The sequence below is a fragment of the Chanos chanos genome, chromosome 15, assembly GCF_902362185.1.
Source record: "Chanos chanos chromosome 15, fChaCha1.1, whole genome shotgun sequence".
NCBI classification, from domain to species: Eukaryota; Metazoa; Chordata; class Actinopteri; order Gonorynchiformes; family Chanidae; genus Chanos; species Chanos chanos.
The window spans coordinates 12,924,780-12,944,453 of record NC_044509.1 but is presented as its reverse complement, the minus strand read 5'-3'; the positions used below and the strand labels follow the sequence as shown (position 1 = coordinate 12,944,453).

The window sequence follows — 19,674 nt, the reverse complement described above, 5'->3', positions numbered from 1 at the left end:
CCCGTATCTCACAACCGGATAAAATCAGAAGACACTCAAATGAAAGATACAGTCATTTTGAAGTATTTCGTTTTGTGACGTCTTTCAACTTTGAGAGTAATGTTTTGGCATATTTCCAGAAGTCTAGTGTTGTTGTTTTCGTGAAAGCAACGGCTTTTTTAGCGTAATAGTGCGAAATTGTGGTAGATGTTTTGAAAATGTGAACTGTTTGGTGTGAAAACTTAATTTAAACAAGAGCTGTAAATGTCCCGTCCTATTTTTTCCTGTTTGGGTACGGCCTATATGCCATGCTGGCATTTCCCGTTCAGTCCTGGAAACACGTCAGCGTTGCCCTAATGTTTGAATAATTCTCAGTGTATGATACCAAAATTGTGGAAATATATGACCGGTGACCGAGAAGCTTATCAGTTAAATTTCACATATTTTTATTGATTTGACACAGTGTGATTTTCACTTTGTTGTTCTAAAGATCGAATTGTGTGCACACAAGAAAAGTATGTAGCTACCTGTGGAGCAAAAGTCACCTTGTATGTTTTCCCAAGCAAGCCAAAACACATTTAGACTTTTGTAAAACCTGTATTTTGGCAAGTTAGGTAAATGTTTCATATTAAAAGTTACAGTGTTTCAGGGATGTGTTTCTGGGTAACAAATCTTTCAATTACACTTTTATTTTAAAAACAATTGTCCGGTTTTCAGCCATTTTGAAAATGTCTTGTTGTTGCTTGCTTCCTTGTTGTATCTTGTAGTCGTCAGATGTTTCCGGTGTGTTTTCAAGCTGTAGCTGACTTGGTGTCGAGCAAAGGCTAACATTTCTACTTGTATGATTTCTTTGTGTTCACTGTATTTTGAAGATTAATTAATGGATATCAAAGATTTATCATGAAACTCCGGTCTCAGTATGAGAGGTAAGTTATTTCAGTTGGCTATGTACTTTCTGCAGCTTTGCATATAACGGTAGCTTCCAGCTAAGCCACATTAGCCGGACTATACCTTAGCTAGTATCAACTGGTATAATTTAGTGAACGAACTCTACTTAAACGCCATCCTGCAACATGAACAGGTCATGGATGATTCTGTGGGTTACTCCGACCTTCTGTGGAAGTTAGCTTTAGATCACCTTTTATGCTGTCAAAATTGCCATGTATTTGATCACAGCTAGCTGGCAGGGTAATTCTGCTGAGAGAATGCAAGTTTGTTTACCTAAGGGTACTTGCTGCTGTGTACTCGCACAGAATTTGTAACCTTAATCTGAGTCTCGAGAATGTATGTCATGTCACTGCCAGTGACAAATGTGACATTTTTGTACTTTCTTTTGTATGAACAAGATGTTTTAGTTCTTTCTTTCTTTCATTTTTTTTTTTTTTTACATTTTCCTCGTTGCAGAAGAGATTCCAATGAGTACAGAAGAACACTAAAACTAAGGGAATCACCAACTGTGATGCAGCCAGAAGGGTCTTCTCAGGGAGGCAATGGGTTAACTCTAAATCTACAACCAGAGCTTTTAGTCCGAACGCCAGGGGCAGGGAGCATCAATCCCCCAGAGGCCGGAGAGACAAGGGTTCACATCTCCAGCCCAGCGGGAGAGAGCGGCGGACGGTCGGCCTCTCGAAGGCCGCGAGCGCACAGCCACACCCACTCTCACAGTCATGGCCACACCCACTCTCACGAACCCGAGCCAGACCCCAGAGACGCTGACCAGGAGTCGGGGGAGCCCAGTACCTCTTTCTCTGAGCTGCGCTACATCTTCCACTGGGTTCAAAAGAGTCTTCCATTCTTAGCTATACTATGTGCTAAAGTGGTTATTCAGCACGCTCTGGGTAGGTGAAAAAGACACAGTCTTTCACTGATAAACTCAAAGATTTCCTGTCTGTTACTAATTTACCGCCTGTTGCTAAGGGCAAATTGAATTTATTGTTATTAAATGCTGCATGATTTTCTGTTCAGGTCTCGCTGTGGGGGTAGGCCTGTTTACAACCTTCTTGTATGTAAACAAAAACATCCGAACCCAGGTTTTTCTCCAGGTGAGTCAGCCTTACTGAAAAGTTGAGGAGAGTGTAGTGAAACGTGACTTAGCGGTGTTGCGTTTGTGAAGGAATCTCACGTAGGCTATGTGTTTGTCCTCTGGTTTAGGGACGAGCTTCAAGGCTGCAGTGCGTATGGCTGCTGCTGTTCCTGACCTTTTCCACTCTACTGCTTTATTACACTTTTCGTGAGGAGATGCTTTATTACTGGTTAGTTATCAAAGCTCCTTTTTTTTTTAAGTTTCTTCCATTCAGAACAACAGCTTAATACGTAACATACACACACACACACACACACACACACACACACACACACACCTGTGACACCTTTTTGATCCTTCACGCGTCACCAAATCACCAAACCAAACTAACTGTCTGTTTCTCCCTCCAGTCTCATCTTTGTGAACCATAGTGCGGAGCCGCTGGGGTTCTGGGACGTCCTCTGGGCTGTAGGTGTGACCAATTACGTAGTGAAGTTCCTCTTCATGGGGTTAAAGTGCCTTATTCTCCTTCTCCCCTCTTCCCTCATGGCTTACAGGACAAGGGTAAGTATGGTCTGGGGAGGCAGTGGTTTCGGAGGAACAACAGGGACAAACGGAAGAGGTTTGGTTTTATTGTATCGATTCTCTTCACAGGGTCAGTGGTACATGCTGACAGAGGAGGTCGGTCAGGTGTACCAGGTGATAGCCCCCGTGCCGTGCTGGTTCCGTTACCTGGTAACCTATCAGGAGATGGACGGTTTTCCCGGGATAACTCTGGGAATCCTGCTGGCTTTGCTCTATCTCATACTCAAAGTAGGAATTTATTAAAGAAATGCATTGTGTTTGTGAAGTTTTTTGTTTTTTTTTTATGATGAGGAAGCTGTCCGATGTCTTGTATGTCATACATAATTGTTATTGTCAATGTCATTGTCCTTACCTTGATAGTCTGCACAACCTTTTTGATTATGAGACACAGTTTCATGAAATGCAATTCAGTTTGCAGTCAACATTGATGAAGTGTTTCACAAGCGCTCTCCATCTCTTTTAGCTTTTAGGATTGTATGGACAGTGGAGTTCTCTGCAGAAGACCATGAGAGTATTTCTGAGTGCTGAGGTAATCGATATTTTAGCAGCTTAATAATAAAAAAAAAAAGTTTACAGCTGCAGCTCGGAACCAATTTGCATTAGTGGTGCATCATTAAGATGCATTGTTTTCAATCACTCACCAGTTATTAAAATAGTTAATGTCCGTACTGGAGACGGAATATGAGAGAAGAGCAGGGCTGTTTTTAATTTACCCAGTGTACTCGTGTACTGATTGTCAGAAGTGATTTCTGTTGAAGCATAACGGAGCTCCTGCCACCAAGGCCCAGTGCAGTGAGGCTGGAGACGTCTGCTCTATCTGCCAGGCTGACTTCAGAGAGCCGCGTGTTCTCCTGTGCCAGGTGAGACATTATCAACCTCATTTAACTGGGTCACACATGCAGTAATACACCCCGCATATCCCATATAAGATCCTTTTAATGATAGAAAACCACTGCAAATGTAAGGGCATTGGTTTCAGTTGTGTAAGGTGAGCTGGTTAGGAAGCAAAGCAGTGGTACGATAAGGTTGATCATTTGTGCACCAATCACAGTTCCCTCTGTTGTGATGTTGTAAGAATGAAATAGAAGGCACACACAGGATTCATAGTGTGAACACAATAAAGAGGAATGACAGTCTCAGATCTTAACAGTAATCAGTTTGAAACTAGACAGGCCAATCCAAAAATGTTAAACACCTTCAGTTAGAGTAGCCTTAGCATACATTATTTGAAACTTTTTATGTTGTTTATGTTTTTTGGGGGGGGGGGGGTTGGAAAATTAATAGATCACTATGTATCACGTGGATAAGCAGGTAAGACCAGGGTATACATTATAGATACAAAGATTTGGGTTTTTTTTTTTTAATGAATTAATTATTTATTGTGATTTTTTTTTGTCTGTAGCATATTTTCTGTGAAGAATGCATCGCTCTGTGGTTAAACCAGGAGAAGACCTGTCCACTGTGTCGCACTGTGATCACGGACAAGGTCCACAGGTGGAAAGACGGCTCCACTTCTCCTTATCTACAGGTTTACTAAGACCAGTGGACGGGACAGAGAGGGAGGAGACTGCGCTCAAACACAGCAGACTTTTTATTATTATTATTATTTTTTTCTACGTGCAGAACACCCACATTTTGGTGGGATAATATTTGTTTGTTTTTTTTAAACCACTTGATAAAAAAAAAACTTCGGTTGCACGCGCGCCCACGTCGTTTAGAACGTGTGCCCGACTGATCTGATCCTCAGCAATAACTCGTCACGTCTGAGAAAACCATCTCTGTTCTTCCCATTATTGCAAGGGCTGCACTGGACTCATCCCGGTCGAACCGAGTCAGGACTCGGACCGGCAAGGCGTGTTCGACCTCTCAGCACGTTACTGTAACGCAGACTTCTCCTTTTTGTTTTTTTGTTTGGTTGGTTGTTTGTTTTTAGATGTGTATTTCATACTTTTGTGCATGTGGTTTTGTGGTGATTTTTTTTTTTTTCTCTCTCCTCTTTGTATCTTTCTACTTTCTTATCCTTCACTCTGTTAGGGACACGATGCCAAGTGAACAGCATCATATTCATAAATGTAAATAGGCGTCTAACAGAAAAAAAAAATATTACACTTAATCCCCCCCAGCATATTTGTGTTAATGTAATAAGCTGTCCGTCTTTTGGTAAATTTTCTGTTTTGTGATAGCTATGAGATTTTACAAACACTCCTCCTGTGGAGCAGCGAAGAACCTCTTCTCCTCCTTTTGTGAAATTATTTAATTATGGAGACATGTGTCAGAAATATTGTATCAAAGACGAATGCTTTACTGAGGCGGACTGAGTATTGATTGTTCTCTAGGTAATACTTTTTTTCATAGATTATGATTTGTTCTTACAAAAAGAAAAACAACAACAAAAAACCAACACGTAAAAAAATTAAGGTTAAACTGATTCATAAATTATTTTTCTAGAGGTGGTGCACTTAAATATATTTTTTTGTCATTAAACCAAAGAGATTTAGGAAGATATCTATTTTATTACAACAGTTCTGTATGTTGTAAAATTGTATACAAGATCTTTATCTCACAAAGTATTTTTCAGTGTAAGGAAATAAAAAGGTAAATTTGCTTCCTGACTTTAATTCCGTCTTTTGATTTACACGAGATGGTGTGTTTCAAATAACACAGAGTGTGCACTGAGTTTGAACGTTAATGGTAAAGTTGAAAATGTGTGGTATGTAGAACGCGACTACACACACACACACTCGTACACATGTAAGCTGAATTTCATAAAAAAAAATTTAATGTCATTGCTCTATTTACATTATTCCACTCTTAAAATCAAAAGTGCCAGGATCTGCTAGAAGTGACGAACGTCGCACTCCCATCACACACGCCAACACTGTTGGTTATTGCAAGTGTTACTTTGCGCTTTATTTGAACTCCCAAGTTTCGTTTCACATACAACAAATACCCACTTTTGACAGGTGTTTCACACAGCGACATATTTTTAGCAATATCATCCCAATAGAAAAACGCGCTTGGGAGCCAGAACGTGGTCCAGAGGCGAAATCGTATCCTTTTCATTTATTTATTTAGACCTAGGGGTTGAGGTCAAAGCCGTCACATTGTCACGGTCTGAGCCGATAATGACTTCCCAGTAAATGAAAGGTGACCCAGGATAGGTGGCTGGTTTTTCCATTGGGATGAAGGCGGCACGAGTGATGAGTAATTTTTTTTCTTCAACTTTGCGTTCAGAGCAAATCACAAAAGTTTAGATTTGACTTATAACAAAACTCTGATCCCCTGGTCAAAACTGCAGTTCCGCCACACAGCCACACATATTTTTTTTTTCCTAATAAAATATTTCCTAGAGCGCTGCGCTTTGCTAATACATAAACACAGCAGATTACAGCATGTCAAATATTAAACTGGATGTTCGCAACCGCATCCGAGTTTGCTGTGCATAGAGCATTGTTATCGCTGCAGCCAGTGACAGGGCTCGTCTGAACTGTGACGGTCTGAGGCAAACGATACTAAAGTTCATTCCGAACCGGGTAAGACAGTGTGATTTTAAGAGCTAGCCATACATTGTCAAAACCTGCAAGTGCTGCTTAAAAAAGGAAAAGAAAACAAAAAAAACCAACGAAAGACGACACAATCGATATGTTTTCGTTCAGAGAAAAAAGTAAAGCTATTTACAATTCAGGATTCCCGTGGTAATAGTGAGGTTTTCTTTTTCTCTCTCGCTCTCTCTTTTTTTTTTAACTTGAGTGTGTTAGCACCCAAACTGAAAAGGCTGATAAAGTGAATGCTAAGTGTCAAAAAGCTAATCGTAATACTTTTGTCATTTCACTGTAATTTCCATGTAAAGTGTGTGCAGGGTATAATAGATTTTGCGCAGAGAATCGGTCAGAGACAATACAGTTTACCTCAAGTCAGTACTATCTCTAGCGATTCCTGTGCAAAGTTTTAAGTTTAGCTGCAAAAATTTGGTGTTTTTCATCAGCATATGCAACAAGATGATTCAAATGTCCAGTGTTTATCATCTACAGGTACATAATTTTATCTACCTACAAGAGTTTTGACACAAACAGATTTTTGATGTCTCGCAAGAAATATATACAGCAGTGAAATGGACATCAATCCTTCAAAGACATAAAAGGTTTTCTCATGTCACCCAGATCTCATTTTTGTTTAGTTCAAGGTTGAAATGAATCTCTCTGTACTGGCAGCTATCTTTTTTTTTTTTTTTTTTCCTGAAATACACTCAGTGTTGAAGCTCTCCTTGTCTCCTTAGTATAGTCTTCAAGTTAAGAGGAAGAAGAAAAGAAAAGATTCAGGATAGGACTTGAGACCAATTTTCAAAACATTGCACCTTGAAAATGAGCTGAATGCTCCATCAAGGCTGGCTGACAACAAGAGTGATCCCTGATATTACTTTCTCTTTTTTTTTTCCTTTTGTTCTCTCTCTCTCTCTCTCTCTCTCTCTCTTTGAATAATAAAAGAAGCTGAGATCATAAGCACCAGATACAGTTGACATATCCACCTGATTTACACACTTCATTCAACAGCGTTCAACTATGAAAGGCATATCTGTTTTCACGTACCTAAAACTCAGAGGACACAAAATGAAAATCAAGCAAAATCCATTTTTCAGTCGTTACATTTTCAGGAGGCTGACTTTAACAATGAGAGGAAGATTGATATTTGCTACATAAATAAATAAAACATAATTATATAACATTAGTAGAACAGTAAAACTGAGCCATACATGTTAGCAATTCGAATCATTTTAGAACTCAAGAAAAAAAAACTGACAAAGGGAAAACAGGCCACTTGATAGACAGGTCAGAATCTTTGGCCTGTTTCACTGGCCTCTCATAGCTATACATAGGCAAATACATACAATCTGAATTCGTTCAAAAAAAGGCACAATACCCTGAACCCAATCCATCAATTCTGTATCATTAATAATAACAACACCAAACTTTGTCATTGATTAAGCTGCCAAAACATGACACAAAACATAGATCTGTTCAAGTAATCAAAAGCTTGCCTGCCAAGTCTGACGTTAACCAGATGCCATGTCATTTTATCTGCTGTACAATCACACACACTCACACACACACACACGATTAGGTACATTTAAAAAAAAAGAAAATCATCACATTCAAGCTTGGAAAAGTGCACATTAAACAAAAATAATCATACCTCTTTAATCAACAGTTGAGTGAGATGAAAAATGTGAGTATCGCATCACAGAAACACAGCTGGCTACGCTTCTGATGTCTGTGCATTGATACATGGGCATGGTTTATTTGCATAGTCTAAGAAAGTGGCAAGGTGGGGGAAAAGTGATTTATTTTAGCAATATTTTTGCTAAAATAAATCACTTAAGCAAGAAGGAGCAATGAAATCAAAGGAGCTGTCAAAAAAAATTGAATGAATTTGAACACAAATCTTTTTAAGGCCTTTTTTTCTGGTCAAGGGTAGCAGAATTGAAATCTGTGTGAAGGAGTGCAGCTTAAATGATCAGCCTGGAAAATCTAAATTTACGCTAGGTTCCGCTAAAGAGACAGCCCAATCGCTGTCTCATTCTCTGTTTAATCTACAAATGTATTGTGAAATAAAAAAAAAAATAAACAGAACAATAAAGAAATTCAAAGAAATACAGAAATTGAAAGAATAAATGAAGGCAAACCCTTGGGAACCACCTGGTTTTCTATCATTGGGCCATAGCTAGGCCCTTATATCTTTTTTTATGCATCCTAACATATTTTTGTCCATTTCCAATAGCAGGAATAAAAGACAATGGGAAATTAACTTTCAGTGGATCACCTGAAAAGATCTTATATTCAACACTAGTATGTGTGAGCAGTGAGCATGCAAAGACTACGCCACAAATACTCAAAGAAGAATTTGGTTCTGCTTCCTTTCTGATATCTCTGTGAAACGCATTTAGAACTAACGTCTGCTACAACTACATCGACCAAAATATGGTTAACCAAGTTATGGTTAAAACCTAAAACAGTCTATCCCACTGAAAGAACAAAAATTACCTCTTCTCCACGTGGAGCAGACAACTTTTTTTTTTTTTTTTGTCCTTAGATATCATGTAAATCTGTCCGTCGTTGTAAGGGTTGAGAGCGTCACAGGTCCTCGCATGCCTTTTTGAAGGGAAAAGTCCAAACAGGCTATATTATACGCGCAGGCAGGGCTGTTACTCAACAGCGTCCAGGAGCACCACTTGCTCTCCCCTGTCAAGCACAATTTATTCCCTCCTAGCTAAAGCAGGGGTTGAGCAACGTTCAGCTGAATGTGTTAGATGAACACAGTCTCCTGGTTTAGGAGAAAACATGTCTGTAACCCCAAAGGCTCAGTGCCAGAAACAAAACAGACTGTAATACAGCTCTGAGAGAACAGTTATCTGGTGATGAGTAACAGTGACTCATCAACCAAGACACAGCTAGCTCAAGTCCAGCAGGCCCCCAAAAAACAGCTCTAGGGGTGTTGAGGAGATTCAGCTCGTTTCAAAGTCTAAAAACAGACTGAAACTTGCTCAAATAGGTTTTCATCCTCATAAACAGTATACTATCAGAACAACTGTCCCCAGCTTTAGCTGAAGAATTTTTTACTCTTTTCTTTGCTGCAATTGAGATTTTCAGAGTATCGAGTGTTTTTGGATGTATGCTCTTGAAATGATACACCTTTGGGGGGGAGGGGGGGGGCGGGGGGACTAGGTGAAGAGGATTTTATTAACAAAATATACATGTAAAACTGAATATACATGCAAAACTGAATCAAAACTGAAACTTGACCATAAAAACAATAAAAAAAAAACAACAGTGTGGCTTTCCACAGGCTACAACAAAGACCTGCACTTACTTGGTTTTCTCGCGTTTCAGTGAGATAAACATAAAACATTCAGCTGGTATAAAGGATTTACCTTTCGTTTTTAAAAAAGACAAATCAAGAAAAAGAGCAAACAGCTCACCTTACAGACCCTCTCCATATTTTAGATTCAAGTTCACTGTGAGTCGCAGCAAATGGAAAAATCACTCAATACTATAACGGTGAAAATAAAATAAAATAAAATAAAATAAATTAAGGAATGTCACCTATGGGATTTATCTAAAGTTCTAAAGTACTATGCTTACACACAGCGCTCTCTGCGCAGTCGAGCTTACAGGAGGAAATCTTCCCGAGAGTGTTTCTAAGTCTCGGAGACTTGAAAGTTGCACCAAGCAGAAACCGTGAAAACAGTTCACAGGTTGACAACATCTGCGTTCGACAGTCATCAAACATACACATTTGTTCGATCAAACTGTGTTGTTTTTTTTTTGTTGTTTTTTTTCTCAAAGCCTCCACTTTGACCTCATTATAACTCTGCTATGAGGTTCCCACTCAAGGCCTGTTTAAGAGGCCCGTTGAGGAAAACGACGAATCAGCCACAGTAACCGTTAAAGCTTTTTTTTGTTTTTTTCTTCCTTTCTCCTCCGAAAATGTGTTTCACTGAACGTCACACTCCGGCAAAACTTTAATCTGATTAGTCATAAAGCTCCATGTAGTTCCGCTATAGTGGTCAATACCATAAGCCCTCTCAAACAAGTTACCCCTGCATTATAAAGGTAAGTACCATAATATCTGATGCCATGGAGATCCTGCATTTTTGTTGATCACTTCTCTCTCTCTCTCTCTTTCTTTTTGCTCATCTTCCCAAGGAATGGTCACAGTGGGGCTGGTGGTACAAGGGGGCTCCTCACACATGGAAACTTCAGTGACCAGGCCTCAGACAGATCCTCCACACTGGCCATTTTTCAACAGCAAAGATGCCAGAATAAAGAAGGTGCTCTCCAAATGAGAAGATGACAAAGAGAGGCACGCTTGCTGGCTAATTCGATTAAATTTCTTAAGTTCTTTGAAAAAAAAAAAAAAAAGACAAAAAAAAAGAACAAGAAGAAGAGAGAAGACAACTGACCGTACTTGACCCAGGCCGTATGTCATAGGTTCATGCGTAGATGCTCGGGTCGTTTGGAGATGACTGGATAGGGTTGCGTTTTGAAGGTGCTCATGGTGGAACCCAGCGGCTGTCTGATGGGGAGAGGGGCGGATGCTTCGGTGCCGGAGCTCACGTCCATGTGTTCCACGCCGGACACCTCCATGGGCTGCTCACCGGGAGACAGTAGAGCAGGCGTCCCGCAAGGTAAAGCAGGCCCCCTGGGCCAACAGTCCCCCGTTTCAAACTTCAAAGGGCTGAGGGGTGAAACGACCACGATGTGGTTAAGATCCACAAAACGGGAAAACCTGTGATGGCTGGTTAATGGACGAGTGGAAAATTTGAGAACTAAGGGAAGAAGACAAGACTAGAAGCTGGGCTAGTGGGGTACTGACGTCATGAAAGCTGAAATGATTGCAGATCAGAAGGAAGCGGGAGGAAATATCACGGCAACGCACAACAGGTGAAAATTTTAGAAACACACATTTAAGTCATTGCAATGACGGATTATGAAGGATGTGTGTTTTTAGCTCAAAACAAAAGTTTAATATGCATGCTGTGTTTCTCAAAGATGATGACGTCTGAGTGGTAGTTTTTTTTTTTTTTAAAGCATCTGAAACTATTTTTATCACATGTTGGAACATTTGTTCCCAAAAGTCTGATTCTAAATCTGGACACCATGAAAGCAATTATCATGAGAAACATGTTACCTCACTGGTGTTCTCGGGCTTCCCAGAAACCTTCGAGGTGAGCGGATTTTTGGCTCAAACGAAAACTTCTCCTTCACATTTTCAAGCACGGACGGGGCTACATATGTGAACCCCTGAGGAGAGAATATCACCGCTACAGATTAAAGTCGCCCGGCGGCCACAACTTTATACAAACGGTACAAAAACGAAAAAAAAACTAAAGTGTGGTGGATGAGCAATAAACAAAACATGAAAACACATCAGGCTCTACACTGGAAATAGAGTTCCAGTAACAGACAAAAAAAAAAAAAAAACTGAAAATAATACAAAACAAAGAACAGCTGAAACCCATTAACCATTTCTCGTAAAATGGTCCCATTTTATGAACACCCCCCCCCCTCCCCCATCCCCCCACCCAAAAGCATGAGATTCCACCTCTCTCTGATACACATGTCTGCCAAAACAGCTCCAATAAGAGAATGAGTGAATGGGCAAGAGGGCGGGGCTCACCAGGAAGACCTGGTTAGCGCTTTCGCTCAGGGCGGAGTCGTCCGGACTGTCCACTGGCGTCTGGCTCGTGAACTTGGAGTCGAACTGGCTGACATCATCTGCTGATTGCTGCAAAGTACACAGGACACCATGGATGTCTTTAGCAGACCCGTATTTTTGGTTAAATGACAAAGCGTCTGAATTCGCCAAGTGTCTGGAGGGCATTCCGTCCACATGTTCTCCCAACGGTACAGTCATGTCAGTGCCAGCCTAGCTGTTTATGTGTTTCTACATGCTTTTTGCCCCTCATTACCACTTATCTGCGGTTGCTGTCTTACCAGTCTATATTTGCATCTCTAATAGCTTCTAGTAATCCACTTGTTGTCGTTCGAAGGTCTCCAAAAAGGGCTTGTGTCTTTAATGGTGCAACACAAAATGTTGCATGAGAGTTAACTGCTTACCAGAAAAGGCTTGAACGGAGGTTCTACTTTGCGAGCGAGGAGATCATCCCAGTTAATGTATCGAAAGAAGGGATGGCTCTGAAGAGGGGGATAAGGACGAGGATGGTCAAATGACACAAATGTTACATTAGACTTAGACTGCTTTTACTGTCATTTCCACATATGCATGACTCATACATACAGAGGAAGGACCACAGCGCCACAGAAAACAAATAACAATAATATGTAACAAAAAACACGAAATAGCCACAGCTCAGTAGTAACATGCAAAGCAAGAATTAAACAGTAAGACTGATTTGACAGTATAAGAGAGAGAGCGTCAATAACAAGCTTACCCTGACGCCACCAGACAGGTTTCGGTTCAGCGGGACATCAAAGTTAAAAGATAAAAATCTGGGGTTTTTTTTTTATGTCACTGGAGATGTTTTGCATGTTGGAAGCGACTTACCTGTACTTCAGATGCGTCTCCTGGCCCGGCTCCTAAACGCAGCGATGCGTTTCTTTTTAGTAGCTGCGTGAGAAAAAAAAGAAAAGGAAAATCAGTTATGCCTACATTAGAAGAGAGTGAATATAGTGAGAGGGTATGAAGTATCTGAGCTGGCCAGGTAGGACCAGTGCCACAGCCCTTCCTTAAGGCAGAACATCCTGTCCAAATCAAACCTGCCGTGGGAAGACAGCGGGCTTACCTTCTTCAGCAGATCCCTGGCTTCTTGTGTGAGGTAAGGCGGAAGGTTCAGTTTGCACTTCAAGATTTTGTCAATAGTCTTTTTACGGTTTTCACCGGTGAAAGGAGGCTGTTATAAAAAACAGACATACACTTTCACTGGCCAAGCAGGTTTAATCTTTAGCCAGGGGCAAAAAGCAACCAGCATTGAAAACTTCCTCTACTTCTATCCATTCACTGTCTGCTTTAATGAAATTAGCGGAAAGGAAGACCAGACTGAGTGGATTTGAAGCTTTCTAGCCTTACTTCAAGACCGACCAAAGCCTTAAGAACATCAGAAGCGTTTAAGCAGCGAAAACAGCAACTTTTCCGGATTCTTCATCACAATACACTGGAAGATTTTTTAGTTTTATGTGATAATGAGCATTTCATTAAGGCTTTAACCGACAAGTTTTTGCTCTTTGTCATGGAAATGAAACCAATTTGCAAATGCATTGAAAAACAATTTACAATGTTTTTTTTTTTTTTGCAATAATAAAATTGAAAACTCTTGTATCCCTAACCCCAAAAGAAGCAAAAGAGGACACTAACCGCGCCTGTCAGCATGTCATACATCAGCGCTCCCAGACTCCACCAGTCCACAGCCCGATTATGTCCACTTCTCATCAGGATTTCTGGGGCCCTGTGGGAGATGAAGGACAAGACTGGCTCCTCATCTCAAGAGAACACTGCTCTTTCTCAACAACGCTGAAGGATTCCTTTTGCATTTTTGGTTTTTATATTGGATTTTTTTTGTTGTTGCTCTTGTTGCGGTTAGGGTTAGGGTTAGAATTAAGGTTAACCCACAGAACAAACAGACAAAGTGCACAGGCCCTGTGACAATTCTTTGATGCCTGTTTTAAGAAGTTGTTGCCTATGTATGTGAAATGGTGGCCAAAAAAACACTGTGCGTTTTACTTCTCCAGGATATTAGCAGGCCTCTGACGAGCTGAAGCGGGTGTGTTGAGACAGGGAGAACCTTAACATATGTGGAGCTGCGGGACTGCAGGAGTAGACAAACTCACACCTGAGGTCAAATAGAGACTCAGAGGTCACGCTCAGACTTACATGTATTCTATGGTTCCACAGAAGGTGTGAGTCACAGTGCCATCGTGGATCGACTCCTTGCAGAGTCCAAAGTCAGTCAACTTCACGTGACCTGTGTACGAACAAAAATAATCCAGCTATCACCAATCAGAGTGTATAAAATTTAATCATATGCAAAAATTTACAACAGCAGTTGCAACAAACAGCAGTTGTGGGGGGTTTTTTTGTTTGTTTTTTGTGATACACTGGTGGAGGTATTGCATGTTTTTGCATAATAACAAGCACACAGCACTGTATAGACTTCACTCCTACATGATTCTTTTCCTCTGCTTAATCAGTCTCAGTCCACGGTTCACGTGATCACGCACACACACACACACACACACACACACAACATTCTGCCTATGCTATAGGGGCAGAATGGTGTAGGAACAAAGCACACCCGTGACTTCTCAAGCCAGCCCGAAAGCGTCATCGAGATGCAGAGAGCATACAGACAGCTTATTCATCTTTGACCTTGGGTGGAAGACAGAAACAGAAGGATACTGCTTTTTCTTACCGTTGTTATTGAGCATGATATTTTCAGGTTTGAGGTCCCGGTAGATGATGCCTTTCTGATGGAGGTGACCCAAGGCCATGGAAATCTCCGCCAGATAGAAACTGCCGGATCAAAAACATTCATAAACCTCATCGCAAGTGGTTGGAACAAGAGCTTGAATTAAATGTCATAAAATAAAACAAGCTCAAAAGGTGTGATTGGCAGGTGCTCTCCTATTCTAAATCCCACCACCAAAAAACATTAGCCAAAGAACCCTCCCCCCCTCCCCCACCCCCTCCAAAAAAACACATCCCATCCTCATTATTAGATTCCCGTCTGCCAGAAGTGGGCGTGGCAGGTTAATGGGAACTTGCACGACCAGTACCCTCATCTCCTGTTTACACAACATGACACATGCAGACAGTATGTTTCAGGACCCGCTCTCCGCTGCCCTCTCCCCGCTGAGATAAACATCCCAGCCTAACGTGACTCACCAGGCTGTGTCCTCCATAAAGATGCCTTCTCTCTCCAACTGCATGAAGAGTTCTCCACCTGAAAGAGAGACAAAAAAAAAAACCTCACCTGCCTTCTCTCATCCTACCACCTTTAAGCAATCAGAAGCTCAGATGTGGAGACCTGACCTAAAAGACTATCTTATCTCCACTAAATGAGGACATAATTAAAGCAAACCTAAAAAAAAAAAAAAAGCGGTCATGTATTTAGATAAGGACTTTGGCATGTATTTGGATAAGTGTTATTTTAATATAGGGAAGTTTAAATTCAGGGTTAACTAAGTGCCTTGAGAGGTCAAATCATCAGTTTAGTTGAGAGTGGGATGCTGACCGCTGAGGTATTCCAGAATGAGGTAAAGTTTGCCACCGGTCTGGAAAGCATAGATGAGGTCCACAATGAACGGGTGCTTCACCTCTTCCAGAATATTCCGTTCAGCCTTTGTGTGGGCTGTGTCCTTCGCATTGCGTACAATCATGGCCTGCAGAGGGGAAAAAAAGTTTTGAGTTTATACCTGTACAAAATGCAAACAAGTAGTTAGATCTACTGTTATCAGAGTTATAAAACAAAAGCTAAAGTCATTTTCAGGTATTCTGCTGTGTGTCTAGTTTGCATTCGTTCTTACAGCTGACTGCCACAAGCAAGGATGAAGGAAAAGTTTCGTTTGCCGGATGCGGATTAATCGGATTCGCGACGTCGCTCTTTGGCGTTCCCGTGGTTACCGAAAGGTTCGACGCGTCATTAAAGCTTTTTTTGACGTAGCGCTCGACTTATTATCTAGCTTACTGACAAGAGTAAATCTAATTTTGTCAAAGGAATCCGAAGCATTTCAATCATGTTAACAACTGAAAACAATACTACATCTGTTTCCGCAGAGTTAAGCTGCCTCTTCAGGTCCCACGTAAACGGACACAAATTCCCAATTAGCTCAAGGGAAGTATACAGGCACACTCAAAGACCCACAGTGGCTGAAGCACAACAACTGAAACCGTTACAAAGAAGATAAAATATTAAGTATTTTGAACAGAGAGAGAGAGAGGGAGGGAGAGAGAGAGAGAAAGTGTGCTAAATGGTGTCAAGTAACTATGAAAGGCTCTGGGCCTGGTGGAAGGAGAATATAAATCTGAAATGTTTTATTTGGCAACCATCAGTGCAGGCCCCATTAGACCTCTTCATCATCAGCACTGGAAATAGAGAATAAAAAACTCCAGGTTTCCTGCACAGTAGCGACGGTAAATACAGGCCAGTTCAAACCATAAACAGAACCATTACTGAAACTCAGAGATTCTGGGAAAGAAAGTTTTTTTTCTCAGACCAGGACACTATGTCAACTAAGAGTCTATTACATAAACAAGACGTTGCGTTTTGAGAAACAGAAGAAACATGCAGATGGAAAAAAAAAACAAACAGTTATGAAACTACCAGAAAGATGACATAATTCAAAATAAGTGCAGTTAAAAAAAAAAACACACAAAAAACCCAACCATCTCCTTGTGTTGTTTACATATTTGCCCTACTACGACTGCAGTGTTTTTACTTATGAGAACAATGGTATTCCTTTTATTGAGTCTCTGAACAGACAGGTTGGGAGGGGGGGGGGGGGGGGGGGGGGGGGGGGGGGGTCATTTGGTGATGAACTTCATGAAGCTGATCAATATATTCTCAGATTCTAATTGGTGGCCCACATTGCTGGTACTGTTGAGTCTCATTCCAAGGTGTGCCCCCCCCCCCCCATTCAGACAGACTTAAGACAGGTAATATGTCTTAAAACGACCTAAAGCTATCCCACCACAGCCCAAGACGGTCAGCCTTACAAGGTATATGAGCTCTTATGTAAGTCTGTTAACTAGAGTAACCTAAACCCCCCCCCCCCAAATTACATGCTGGATAGGCATGTAAGTGCTCTAGTGAACATGCAAAACGATGAGGAGAAAAAAACAACAACAACAACAACAACATGGGGACAACAAACTATACCTTTTTCAAAACTTTCATGGCAAATATTTTTCCGGAGGTGGCTCCAGATACCTTTCGAACTTGAAACACCTGAGAGAAAAGAGGTGAGAGAGCGTTAAGGTGTTACGTCACTGACAGATGAACGACTTCCTTTTGTTTATGGTAGTATATATGTGCACGGTGGGCGGGAGGACAGGACACGGGTCAAAAGGAAGTGATTCTCCTACCTTCCCATAGCCTCCTTTTCCCAAGACTCTGAGCAGTTCAAAGCACTCAGGTCGAATCTGTTCAGCGCCTTTATTGACACTGTCCTCTGAGATTTCAAACTTCTCACAGTCATCCATATTACTTCAATAAACAGAAACACATCCAATTCAGCACAGTTACTGCAGGGGTTAGGGGGAAAGCTCACAGATTTGACATTGTAATTATACAAGGACTGTTTATGGAAATACACGCACATAGACATTAGCCTACGCAACAACAACAAAATTGCAAACAATGTCTGTTGGGTAATTATTGTGCAACAAGCAAGTGAATATTCACACAAAGTTTTAATGACTCACAATTCAAATCCGCTGCACTGTTCCATACATTCGTTGGTTTGAGCCTGGTGAAAGGGATGGAAACATAACAACAATAACAACAACAATAATAATAATAGGCCTAATAATAATGATGAATTAGGTTGTGTATTAAAGAGACTAGAATCAACATAGCCATAATGTAAACAGGAAAACCTAATGTCAAAATCTTCAAATTCTTGCAAGAGAGGGTGTACATCATGGCATAAAGATAATCTGCAACATTTTCCTTCTTTCTTCTGAGAAGAAGAGTATTGTCAATATCCATCCATTAACAACAGAGATGTTTTCTGTCTATTACGGGTTCACTACTACAATGTCGGCTTCCACTCGAGACATGAATGAGAAAACACAACGTAGTTTATAACTTATTTCACAACAAACCCGGAGAGACGTTTTTAAAATTGTAGCACCGTTACTTTATATAGGCTACATAACCTAGTCAGGACATTCAAATATGGATAACGTTAAGTTTTTGTTTGACGAAAAATCTACTAAAACATCAGGAAAAATACCATGAACTGTGAGTTATTCTGCCCTACAGCGGTCCTCGCTAATCCACTAATTCTTCATTTATAATCTAACATAGTGCGGTTCATTTATGCCCATGTGAGCACGCGCTGGGCTACATTCTGTACAGAGATAATGGGCGGTGACCATGTGAGCTTAACAGCAGTATACAACTGTATTGCTGATACAATTCATAACAACCATGACTAACTTCACCGGCAATTGTGTGGCACATCAGAACCAGCCTGTCTCCCTTTGATGAGAGTCAAACGGTTCTCTCAAATTGACCCGGCTACAAAGCTAACAACGTTTTGCAGTAGCAGCAGGCCGGCCGCACATTCAAGTCCAGCTATGCAGTAAATTAACCGTTTTGAAGATTATTAGCTTTCAACATACCGCTTCCTCAAGCTCATCGTCAGAGACATTTTCCTCCGGTTGGTCTAGGTCGATATCAAACACACCTGCCATGACCTGGGTTTCTTATCGCAAATTCAATCTGCAATACTCAATAAGTTATTCGCCTCATGGAAATACACACAATCTCCGCCATAACCGGCTACAGTAAAACCCATGCGCGTCGCACCACCAGCCAAACAAAATTCCAGCGAGGGAAAAACAAAGCACCTTCATCCAAAGTGCCTTTGCGCACGCGCCAATAACATATAAAATAACTTGCAACGATTCAGCTCAGAGCTAAAGTGTATTGTATGTTCAGTGAGTTTCTGAAGAACATATGTATTTGGAAACAGCGCATTTCCATAATATCGACAGTGTTAAACGTTAAAATGCGGAAATCGCCTTTTCCGTGGAAATTGAGAACCGTTATATGTGTAAAGCACAGGAATCATTGTTCGGTGTCACGCGATTGCATTTACTGTCGAAAAGCGGTCGCGCTCTCGCTGACAACTGTGAAACTCATGTCAGTGCAGCTTTGACATCCGACCTCTGACTTAAACTTGAGACTTGGGAATGGACTGTTGCTACTACACTGAATTTATTCACAGAGTCAGTCATTATGTAGTAAGGCTTCAACGACAGAAGATGGCGATATATGACCTGTATAATTAACTCCTATGGCACGTACCTCTTTGTCTCTGGTATGTTCGTTGTACTCAAGCATCGAAATTGTTCTCGCTTAGTCTTTGGGAACTTAATATATTTTCCACTTTAAGTGGGATAGATTCTCGGATACATGTATGTTATTCGATTATAAGTATTGTTTATGAAAACGAAGAGTAAGAAAGACTCGTACGCTTTTTATACCTTTTATATTTTGTACCTTTGACTCATCTGTTGATAGATTAAACGGTTTGCATTGTGGAGTGTGATTTAGAGAGGTGTTTGAAATATAGACACAACATAGACAACCCGGAATTACATTTTTTAAAAGATACTTTTTAGATGACATGCCATATTGGGGAAAAGGAGATGTTTTCAGTTAATTATGTTTGTCTGTCATGCCCGACAAGCATCTGAATGGGCCTTGTCGTTGTCTTAATGAGTGAGTAGCCTGGCGAGTCTTTAATTGAAAACCAATATATTTCCGCTGATAGGACAGATAGCCATGAAGCATTAAATTGTAGTGTGACACGCAGGAGAAATTTGAGGGTTTATTGGGTTTATCC

General features: G+C 40.8%; 2 protein-coding genes across 4 annotated transcripts; one reads left to right on the top strand and one right to left on the bottom strand.

Moving 5' to 3' along the window:
* Window positions 1–833: 833 nt before the first annotated feature.
* Window positions 834–4,142, top strand: rnft1 (ring finger protein, transmembrane 1). Its single transcript, XM_030792983.1, has 9 exons — window positions 834–905; window positions 1,384–1,817; window positions 1,945–2,021; window positions 2,131–2,231; window positions 2,413–2,566; window positions 2,657–2,815; window positions 3,051–3,116; window positions 3,346–3,447; window positions 3,990–4,142. The coding sequence occupies exons 1-9, from the start codon at window positions 880–882 to the stop codon at window positions 4,122–4,124; spliced, it is 1,254 nt and encodes a 417-aa protein (XP_030648843.1). The 5' UTR covers window positions 834–879; the 3' UTR covers window positions 4,125–4,142.
* Window positions 4,143–10,566: 6,424 nt separating this feature from the next.
* rps6kb1a (ribosomal protein S6 kinase b, polypeptide 1a) lies at window positions 10,567–18,517 on the bottom strand. 3 transcript variants are annotated; one of them, XM_030792727.1, is made up of 15 exons: window positions 18,446–18,517; window positions 17,522–17,565; window positions 17,183–17,303; window positions 16,977–17,045; window positions 15,333–15,480; window positions 14,984–15,041; window positions 14,511–14,611; window positions 13,973–14,063; window positions 13,457–13,547; window positions 12,888–12,995; window positions 12,650–12,712; window positions 12,202–12,279; window positions 11,762–11,869; window positions 11,273–11,385; window positions 10,567–10,819 (listed from the first exon to the last, which is right to left on the bottom strand). In XM_030792727.1, the coding sequence occupies exons 1-15, from the start codon at window positions 18,515–18,517 to the stop codon at window positions 10,567–10,569; spliced, it is 1,518 nt and encodes a 505-aa protein (XP_030648587.1). The 3 variants fall into 3 exon arrangements, with proteins under 3 accessions (XP_030648587.1, XP_030648588.1, XP_030648589.1); XM_030792728.1 differs by having other exon boundaries at window positions 18,449–18,517; XM_030792729.1 differs by lacking the exons at window positions 16,977–17,045; window positions 17,183–17,303; window positions 17,522–17,565.
* Between the last annotated feature and the right edge of the window lie 1,157 nt (window positions 18,518–19,674).